Consider the following 11,129-nt stretch of genomic DNA (forward strand, 5'->3'; position numbering starts at 1 on the left):
AATCTTATTTTTACCACCAGTTACTACACAGTAGTTTAATCATAGAACAATATCGAATCTAATGTTGTAACAATTTCAACTTAGTGTTTACCTACTAGACCCAAAAAGTTTTATTTAGAAGTAAAACTGGACACAATTGTAAAGGAGAAAAAAACAGAAAAAATTTCCACTCAATAATCAATAAATGAATAGAAAAAATTAGAAACATAATTTAGGTACTTCCAAGAAGCCTACATCTAATGTAATTAATATCAATTAGTATTTGCCTATTAAGCTTCAGTGTGGATGCTGTGACTTTTTGGTAATTTAGATAATCCTCCAGTTTTTCTGGGTCAAGAAAAGCAGTTAAGGAAAGCATTATAACTGACTGAAAATCCCGCATCCAAGCTTAACCATATTTTAAGCAATAACGGAGGATGTGAGAGTTAGATGAGAGTTTTGCACTTTATAGATTAAGGTAGGAGGTCTGAAGGCTTATTGAAATAGATTTTTTTTTTGAAGCACAATTTTACCAGCCTTTCCTGCACAAATACACTCCTTTCTCTTGGTAAATAGCTGACATTAGTGACACAAGCCATTACAGTGGTCATTTTCAATGAGCTTCAATAGGCTCCATTTGGAAGGTGTGTGAACTTAGTGCAGGGGGGCGGATGGGAAGCCATCCACATTTCAAAATTGCAGAGTGCCGGGTAAGAATGCAAGATTCTTCCCATCTCATTTAAATATTGGGGTTTAGTTCCATAAAGCACTGCTAGTCAAAAGTGCTGTATTAGAAATGTTTGGAATACAGGCAGAAAAACATTCCTTCCACCTATGGTTTTAAAATGATACATAATTAAAAGCATATTTCTTTGGCTACCTTTTGCCCCTAATCCAGAGTGAAAAAAATCAGAATAGGAGAAACAGAAATTAAACTTCAAAATAACAATCCCTTATCTTGTACCTCAAAAGTTTGCACATATTTTGGAAAAAATTATAATTTCTTCTGCATCTTATTGAAAAAAGTGAGGTAGGATGGCCAGATCCTTTAGACATCATAGCAGACATGTCCTTGGAAATATTGGGTTGGCCAAAAAGTTTGTTCAGGTTGTTCCATAAGATGTTACAGAAAACCCCGAATGAACTTTTTGACCAACCCAATATTATAGGGTTGTCATGCAGCCAGGCTATCTGAGAACAAATCTTGTCTCTGCTACTTACTAGTTCTGCGATCTTGTACAAGTTACCTAATGTCTTTATACCTCAGGTTGGTTTTTTTAAATCTTTGAGATGGGGAATGATTAGTAAGAGTATTAAATGAATTAAGGCACATAAACACAACAGGGGCTCATACATGCTAATTGATTGATGAATATTAGCTATTTTCATTATTTACCTGTTTGAGCCTCAGGGTCTTCATATATTTTTTTAAAAGAAAATTTAATCTAAGTAATATTCCCCAAATTTTGCTGATGGTGATAATCACCATAGACATTTAGTAAATGAGGTCTTCCCAGGACCCTCCTTTGAAGATTCTTATCAATGGGATTCCTGGGATAAGGATAGGAATTTGTATTTTTAATTTGTACAATGTATAAAATTTATTGTGAAGAAAATTTCAGAAACATTGACCTAAATCATTTATTTACCTAATCAGCTAAGTATTCATTCATCCATTGGTTCAACAGATACTTCATGAGCTCTTACCATTTGCCAGGTACCATCCCAGGTGCTAGGAGATACAGTGATGAACCAAGTACTTTTTATTCATTAGATTTTAGGAACAAAGTAGAGGATATTAGACAAATAACCACACAAATCTCTTTGGAACTACAATTGTGAAGTGTGCTATAAAGGGAAAATACAAGGTATGCTGAGAGCTCTTGACAGGGAAAATTTTCTAGGCTTGGCAGGAGATGGAGAGATGGGAAAGGTGTTTATGAAGATCTTCCAGAAGAAGTGATTGCTATGGTTCTTTTATGCTCTGATATTATATGTCCAGCACATCTTACCTGCCAAGAGGAGAAGAAGGATGCTGGGCTGAGTAGATTAGGGTTTGCAGGGTTGCGCCCTCCCATGTACTCATCTGTGCAAACGTCACAATTTTCTGCATCTCGCCAATCCCAGTATGGAATAGTGAAGTTCTCATCCCTTGTCAGCTTCTGGATTTCTTTTTCCCACAGCAGCAAGAAGAGTCTATGCCAAGGCAGGAAACCTGGTGCTTCATGAGCAAAATCAATGTCTCTCCAGATTTCAGAGCCCCCAAGTAGTGCGTCCCTTGACACATAATAATGCATCCAGACAAAGAGGTCATAAACGTTGATGTCATTAAACAGAGGTGTTGATCCATTATTCATTTGGCCATAGGTGCCTGTGGGGATGACATAGTCTGGGCTGGTAGTATGTTTCGCTAAAGTGAGGTAGGCAAGAAATTTGTTCTTCTCTGGGACACTCAAATCAAAGATGTTTTTTCTCACTAAAAGTCGCCTCTCTGTGCAGGTGGGTCCCCAAAAGCCAAACTTACAATTTCCGCAATTGAATCCCATGAAGTTGCCAAAGCACTGGCAGGTCCGATTATAAAAGACGGAGGGCCAAGACTCCCGGTCGTCCACCCCTGCGAAGGGGAACTGAGGTCCAAGTGGTGCCTTGGACAGAATGATGTCCTGACAGGAACCCCGGCTTGAAAGCTGGCCACAGGGACTCCCGTCACCCTCCCATGGTGGGCAGCATTCCTTCTCCATCAGGTTCTTAGAGGAGGTACAGGCTCGAGGGAAATGGCCAGCAGAGGTCTGGAAAGTCCACAGCAGGCAGTACAAAGCAGTCAGGAGCATTCTTCCTCTAGTTCTCACAGGGTCTGCCTGAGCTGGTTAATTGAGCCACACACTTCTCTTTCCAGCTACCCCTTCAGTGACTATCACATGTTTTGGCTAAGACCTATATAATACCACTCCCACCTCCAGCATCAAACACTCTCAGTCTTTATCTTAAGCTTTCATCTTCTGAAAGCCACATGACTAACTTTTCCTTGGAGTTGGCATGTATCCCACCAGTGGGATAGGCCTATGTTAAAGTGAGAAACACTATTCACCATTAATAGTTTAATTCTTATGGTTAGGATAATAATAATAATCCCACCTGATCTAAATAAACCCAGTTAATTGACTATAAAATTAGTGATGCTTTACATTTGCAAATGAGAAGCCATGTCAGGATAGAGCTTCTTTTATTAAGAAAAGTCAAGCAGTGTTAGAGATTTTGGGTGCAAGATGGTTTGTTTCTCAAAGACCGTTAATAGGCCACAGCATTGGTAGAATTCGTCTTTGCAGAAAGAGACACTTTTCAGAGCCTAGAGGTTATTTCTTATATCTGAAGGTTATTTGTTTTATACAAAGTATCAGAAGAAAAATTTTTTTCTGATACACTTCCTGATTATCTTGATGCTAGCTGCTTGCTTGCTGTCTAATCGCTCATTTTCTGACTATTATTAATGAGAGGTCACTTTGATAGCTGGGTGGTCTGCTTTATTTTGGAAACATGTACTAGTGAATATTCCAAAGGAAACTCTTTTTTTTTTTAATTGAAGTATAGTTGATTGTCAATATTATATTAGTTTCAGGTGTACAACATAGTGATTCAATATTTTTATAGATTATACTCCACGTAAAGTTATTATAAAATATTGGCTATATTACCTGTGCTGTACAATATATCTTTCTGGTTTATTTATTTTATATATAGTAGTTTGTATTTTTCTTATTTTAATGCTATAACGATCTTGTTTAGCCCATAAGTTCTGGAAATCAGGAATTCATTTGAAATTTTGTTTGCAATATGGTCTTGCAAAGGAGTTCTCAATGTAGTGAGTGAATAAGGACTGATATATTTATTCAACAAATATTTATTGATCATGCAAATTTTTTCAAGATTTTTTTCTCTGTGTGTATAGTGAGCTAGATAAATTGAAATGCATGGATAAAAATATTATTTTACCACTACACCAGTTTTCAAATGAGTAGTATAGAAAATAAGAACATCAGACTTTTAATGGAGGGACATATTTGTGAACTGAGAATACTGGAAAGGACTGCATAGTTTTGGATAATAGTATGCAAATTTTATTATGGGAGTACCCCTTGAGCCAAACCTTGAAGGATAAACATAATTTGGAAAGACAAATGAGAATGGAGACAATACTTCAGGCAGGGGAAACTGTAGAGAGGTGAGAGCTGTACTTCATCTGCTGAGTTGGAGCATTGGCTTCAGATACGCCCCCATGCTATAGGGAATTAAACCTGGGCCCAATCCATGGAGGGGCTTAAAAATCAAGTGGTTTGTACTAAGGTGAGTTGAAGAGTTACAGGATGAGAGTAGTCAAGTCAAAGTTGCCCCTGTGAGACTTCCTTCCTTATCCTGCTCCATACTTAAAGCTGGTGGTCCCCTGAACTTGAGGAACAAGTGAGAGAAAGTGAAAGCTCTGAGGAAAGCAGCAGTGTCTGCAGTCTTAGCTGTAGGGATCCAGGGAAGGTCATCGCTACATGTGATGCTGGAATGTCAGCCTTTCTGCTCTCTACCCATTCTGCTGGAATTTTTCTCATTATTTAGAAGAAACATCAAGTCTCCTCCCTACAACTCCCTTGAGACTCAAAGCAGCCTTTTTAGGTAGAAGGAGCAGTGTGTGTGAGAAGAAGAAGAGAAGAGAAGTTTCCATGGAAATGCCGCCTCTGGCTGGGATCAGGAAGTCATCACATGATCTCCACAAGGAGGCTTAATCTTTTTTCTTCCTTCTTTCAGAGCCCCAGAGAGATTAACACAGGGCTTCTTGTCCCTGGGGAGTCTTGGTTCTGTGTTACTTATAACCACATGTGGCCTTTTATAATTCTGTTGCATCTACTTGCAGACAGAATTTAACTTCTCATGTTCAGTTTAATTAAGAAGTTTGCTTTATATTTGCCTCCCATCAGGCTTCCCAGTGAATAACTTAGAAAGCCTCCATCACACCACTGGGCTTCTGTGTCTACTCTCCCAAGTCTCTTTTTCATAATCTTCAGAGCATGCTTAGAGGAATGGCTAAAATGTACTTTGTCCTCTTAGTTTCCTTCAGAAAGTTGATATCCTGACATCGACAGACCTCCTTATTACTCTCAAATATAGGACACTATCTCCTCTGGCCTATTTGTAAAACTGTCTTATTGTTAATACAAACTTCTTTAGAGAAATGTCTATTGGTACAGCCACTATGGAGAACAGCATGCAGGTTGCTTAAAAAACTGAAAATAGAGCTACCATATGATCCAGCAATTCCACTCCTGGGCATATATTCGGAGAAAACTGTAATTCAAAAAATACATGCACCCCAGTGTTCACTGCAGCACTATTTACAATAGCCAAGACATGGAAGCAACTTAAATGTCTATCAACAGATGAATGGATAAAGAAGACGTGGTATACACACACATACACACACACACACACACACACACACACTGGAGTATTACTCAGCCATAAAAAAGAATGAAATAATGCCTTTTGCAGCAACATGGATGGACCTAGAGATTATCATACTAAGTGAAGTAAGTCGGACAAAGACAAATATTATATGATATCAATTATATGTGGAATCTAAAAATTAAAAAAATGATACAAAGGAACTTATATACAAAACAGAAATAAACCCACAGACATAGAAAACAAACTAATGGTTATCAAAGGGGAAAGGGGGTGGAGGGATAAATTAGGAGCTTGGGATTAACATATACATACTACTATATCTAAAATAGATAAACAACAAGGACCTGCTGTATAGCACAGAGAACTATATTCAGTAATTTGTAATAACCTATAAGGGAAAAGGATCTGAAAAATTATATATTATATTTTATAATAACCTATTAGGGAAAAGAATCTGAAGAATTATCTATCTATCTATATCTGAATCACTTTGCTGTACACCTGAAACTAACACAATGTTATAAATAAACTCTATTTCAGTTTTTAAAAAAAGCACAAACTTTTAAAATGTCAAACCGCATTTAGATTGCTTCCTCCCTGAACTCTAGATGTACATTCACTAGGTGTCTCTAGTTTTCAGAATTTGAAAGTGTTCTGTCCTATCCTGGGAGGTTATTGTACGTGTTAACACCCGAGCTAATGTGAGACTATATTAACCAGAATTAGGGCCTCTGTAAATATTCTGCAATTATTTGTGGAGCATCAATTATCAAGCATACAACGAGAGGTAGGGATGCTATGGTCAGCACAACAGAGAGGTTTCTACCCTCATGAAACATATAGCCTATTAAAATAACGTCTTAATTTTAGTAATTTTGATAATATTTATAACTATGCATATTTTAAATAACTTTTTACTTGATTAAATTTACTATATATTGTTGATTCATTAATATTGAATTCCTGGCCAACAGTACTATGACTCATGCCTGAACAATGCTTACCTAACATGTATTTTCTTGAAGGCACATTCCTTGTGCTTAGAAACACTAGACAGCACATAAGCACCATGCTTGGAGTCAATTTTGGACCATAAAAATTACCAACCAAAAGCACAGACATGACACTCAATAGATCATGGGAAGAACATTTGTTTATAGTATGAGAGCTGAAATGAGAAGGCAGTGCATCACTTTACAGACCTCATGCACATTGAGTGACTCCAAATTCTTTGTGGCTCTGCATATATCTGTGAATGAGTGTAAAAATGTTGTAAATATTGATTTGAAGTTTTCCAGTCTTAGCAAGTAGGAAAATATACTTCTTAAATTGATATAAAAAATTTGTTTAAACCTATTAGGAAAGATAGCAAAGGGACCTATTTCGTCTCATGAGGCATAGTTGAGGAATGCTTTCTGGCAGAAGTTATATTTCAAGTGACAGCCGAAAGATTAGTAGAAGTCTGTTTGGTGAAGAGAATAGTAGGAATGTGAGCATTCCAGGCCCAGGGAACACAATATGCAGAGGTTCCAACTTGGAAGCAGCATGGCATGTTCAAGGATCCTAAGGAGTTAAAGTGGCTATAACCTCCAAAGCTACGGACATGCGATATAAGTATAGAAGTGTATATATGGATGACATCATAGTCCTTGAAGCGTTTGAAGCAGAGTCTTGATGTAATCATAGGCACATTTAAAACATTTCACTCAAGCTGCTGAGATAAGAACAGATATGGGGTGGGAGCAAGCGTAAATGTAGAAATAATTCTTAGGAGATTATTGGAGTAACCCAGGCAATCAATTATGTGGCTTGGACCAGAGTGATGATCCCTGTGATGAATATAAGTGAAGGAATTTAAGAGATAGATAAGTGATGAATTCAAGAGGAGTGAGAGGTGAAGAGAAAGAGATTTGGGGTTGACTTCTAGGTTTCTGGTTTGTGCCAATAACTAAAATAAGAAACAATAGAGGGTAAAATGTTTGTGGGAATTGAATATGGGTTCAATTTTTGACATATTGAATTCTAGAGTTTAAGTTATAGTCTAGCCTCAAACAATTGTCCTCTCTTTTCTGCTGTTTGCACTGATAATTCACCTACTCACAGGTTTTGATCTAGTCAACCTTATTCTTTTCCCTCACTCTGATCATTTGCCTTTGCTTTTTTATTTGATGATGGTTTGAACCTTCTTCTCCAGCTTTTTTAGCCCCCATTCTCTCCATTTTAAGAGGAGCTACCATTTATTGAGTATAAGTAACATAATTAGCTCAGTTTGAGTAGCTACCATTTTTAAATAAATGTAACTATGCAAAAATGTAAAATAGGTAGCTAGTGGGAAGCAGCTGCATAGCACAGGGAGATCAGCTCGGTGCTTTGTGACCACCTAGAGGGGTGGGATAGGGAGGATGGGAGGGAGACGCAAGAGGGAGGAGATGTGGGGATATATGTATATGTATATGTATATGTATATGTATAGCTGATTCACTTTGTTATAAAGCAGAAACTAACACACCATTGTAAAGCAATTATACTCCAATAAAGATGTTTAAAAAAAAAAGAGTTAAATATACTCAAACTAGGAAAAAAAATATAAGGAATTAACATGTACACATCATCAAGCTTCTTCAACCATCATCTTTTTCTAGGCACTGTTTCTTCAGTTCCACCCATAAAAAAAAGCAAAAAGTTCTTTAGTGTTTTAAAACAAATCTCAGATAACATATCTTGTCTGTAATATCTCATGTAAACTGTTAACAGTTAAGGACTTAAAAATACAACCACAGTAGCAGTACAACACCTCAGACAAAAAGAGAGAAAAATAATTCCTTTATATCATCTGATTTCAAGTTTATGCTCAATTTAATTATCTTAAAAGTGTTTTTTTTTCAAGATCCAAACAAGGTCTATACATTGCTTTGGGTTCGTATATTTCTGAGGTTTGTTTTTTTAAATCAATGTTTCTCTTCTTGTTTTTTTTTTTAATATAATATACTTAAGGAACAAACCAGATTGTGTCCTACAGAATTCCCCACGTTTTAGGATTGACTAATTTTATCCTTGTGGCATAATTTAACATGCTTCTTTATCCTATATTTCCTATCACTTCATGAATATTCAATAATAATTTCATATTTTCTATAATTAGGGAATTAGATATAGGAGACAATTAGATTCAGGTTCAATTTTGCTTTTGTTTTTGTTAAGAATGACTTCATAGTTGTTTCTGTGTACTACTTATTCAAAGACATCAGAGGAACATATTGTCTGGTTTTTGCACTATTCGTTTTTAAATTGATCAGTGGTTTGAGGTGATGTCAGACCATCTTGTGTATTATATAGTTCTCTAACAAACTTTTACCTCATGGTTTTATCATTCACTGATAATTGTTTCTTACATCCAGCATTTCAATGAAAGATTACAAGAATAGTGAATTTTGTAATTTTATCATTCTATTTGCATTTATCTACTGCGATTCTTTTGTAAAGAATAACTTTTCCTCATCAACTATTTGGCTACTCTGAAATACATTCTGTACAAGAAAGGTGGGATAAATGTTCAGTTCTTACCCTTTATTTATCAATTTTCAAAATGATGATTTGATGCCCTATCAACCTCTAAACAGAACCTATGTATATATTTTAACTATCATGAAGACTTAGGGAGTTTTATGTATTTGGTGTGTTTCTTTTAGAGGTTAAAATTGATGCAGTAGTCAGCTGATTAGTGACCGTTAGCCAAGCTACATTTATTATGATATGTTGAGCAATGATTATTATGATTGTGTTTAGGTGTGTGCTCGTGTGGAGTTGAAGGCAGAAAAATGTAGCCACAGACTCTCTACAGTTTAAGTTTAAACTCATTAAATTTATTCAGTAAATATTGAACATCTACCATGCACAAGACCTTGCACTAAATACCTGAGGGATGCAAAGTTGTATAAGTCACAGGCCTCAACTGCCCCTGAATTTGATGCCCTGGAGTCAGACTCTAAATTTTTATCTAAGGTCTATGAACTATTAGTTCTTAAGCCTCATGGTAAGAGAAAAGGGGGAAAAGAATAAGCATATACTTAGAACTTGTTCAGTAATTCCACTTATCACAGCTTCTGTGTACTCAGTCATACCACATAGGGCTCTTGAGTTTTAAATGATATAACACATGTCAAACACTCAGTACAAGGTCTGACACTTATTAAGTACTCAATAAATGTTGAAACTGTTATTATTAAAGACCACAAATTGGGTATGGAGTATGTTCATTGCTATAGGTCTTACTTCTATGTCTTTTCAGTGTAAAGAGCTAGAAAATAGCTATTTTATTAGATATAATTAAATATCGTTATTATAAATTGGCCCCTTCTTCTCTACCCAGTAATCTCACTTGCTTTTTTCCTCCAATTAAAACCTTATGTTCTAAGATACCGAACTTTTGCCATTATACTGAGATGTCATGCTTCCTTAGGATTCTGAGCTTAGCACATGCTCTTTCCCCTACTAAGAATGCTTCCTTTTTTAATTCACTTCCATAATCTAGTTACACTATAAGACTCAGCTCAGCTGTTAAGGAAGCCTTTGCTGACGTACAGGCCTCCTTCAAGGGTAGGTTGGGGAACTTTCCTCTATTCTCTCCTTTTACCATGGGTTCACCTTTGTCATTGTACTCATCACACTCAACACTAGATTAGAAGGTTCATCCTGGTAAAGTGGAAAGCACTGGGCCACAGATTAGTTCAAATTAATTATGGTGCTGCCAAGTTCTGTGTGACTTTGGGCAAAACACTTAACCTCTCTGATTTGAACCTTCCACAATTGAAAGTGATAGTGCCTGCCTATCTACTTCCAAAGGTTGTTAATATGCTGTTGCTTTTGTATAGCTTTAGATAACAAAAACTCAATCTCATTGTCTCTTAATCTATTTCACCCAAAATCTGAGCCCTCGTCACAGCCCACAATTTCTGATTGGCCATTTTAAACCCATTGTCTTTTGCTGAGCAGCTCCTGGGTATCCCATGATCCCTGTGATAAATAAAGAATGTAATTCCCAACATTAGTCTTACCCCACCAAATTAATATAATTAGCATATCTCTTATGGTAAAGAGAAAAAAGTAACCTACTGATTATGCTTCAAGTGATATCTTTCCAAATGGATACACCAGAATAATGTTCTATGCAAGACAATGGTTGAAAAAATGTTTACCTAAATGATCTATAGAATGCTTTCCTTCTCAATTCACTTTTCTCCAAATAGTTGCATAGATTACTAAACTAAGTATGGGTTTATGAACATATTCACCTAATCTCAAATTTTGTGCCCTTCTTTAGAGTTCAATGAGTCCTGACTATCCTTTTTTTTTAAAAATAAATTTATTTATTTATTTGTTTTTATGTTTGGCTGTGTTGGGTCTTCGTTGCTGTGTGCGGGCTTCTCATTGAGGTGGCTTCTCTTGTTGCGGAGGACGGGCTCTAGGCGCGGGCTTCAGTACTTGTGGCACGCGGGCTCAGTAGTTGTGGCTCACGGGCTCTAGAGCACAAGCTCAGTAGCTGTCACGTACGGGCTTGGTTGCTCCACAGCATGTGGGATCTTCCCGGACCAGAGATCGAACCCATGTCCCCTGCACTGGCAAGTGGATTCTTAACCATTGTGCCACCAGGGAAACCCCTGACTATCCTTTTAAACTAATTTTATATGACACTTAACCTGATA

At 36.6% G+C, this 11,129-nt stretch overlaps 1 protein-coding gene across 1 annotated transcript in view; it reads right to left on the reverse strand.

Annotated features, from left to right (window-relative positions):
- Window positions 1–2,810, reverse strand: part of TYR (tyrosinase) — a 110,386-nt gene extending 107,576 nt beyond the window's left edge. Inside the window, exon 1 of the mRNA XM_061202738.1 lies at window positions 1,992–2,810. Within this exon, the coding sequence (XP_061058721.1) occupies window positions 1,992–2,810 (819 nt within the window). The remainder of the gene's footprint in view (window positions 1–1,991) is intronic.
- Between the last annotated feature and the right edge of the window lie 8,319 nt (window positions 2,811–11,129).

Source organism: Eubalaena glacialis, chromosome 10 (assembly GCF_028564815.1).
Source record: "Eubalaena glacialis isolate mEubGla1 chromosome 10, mEubGla1.1.hap2.+ XY, whole genome shotgun sequence".
Taxonomy (NCBI): Eukaryota; Metazoa; Chordata; class Mammalia; order Artiodactyla; family Balaenidae; genus Eubalaena; species Eubalaena glacialis.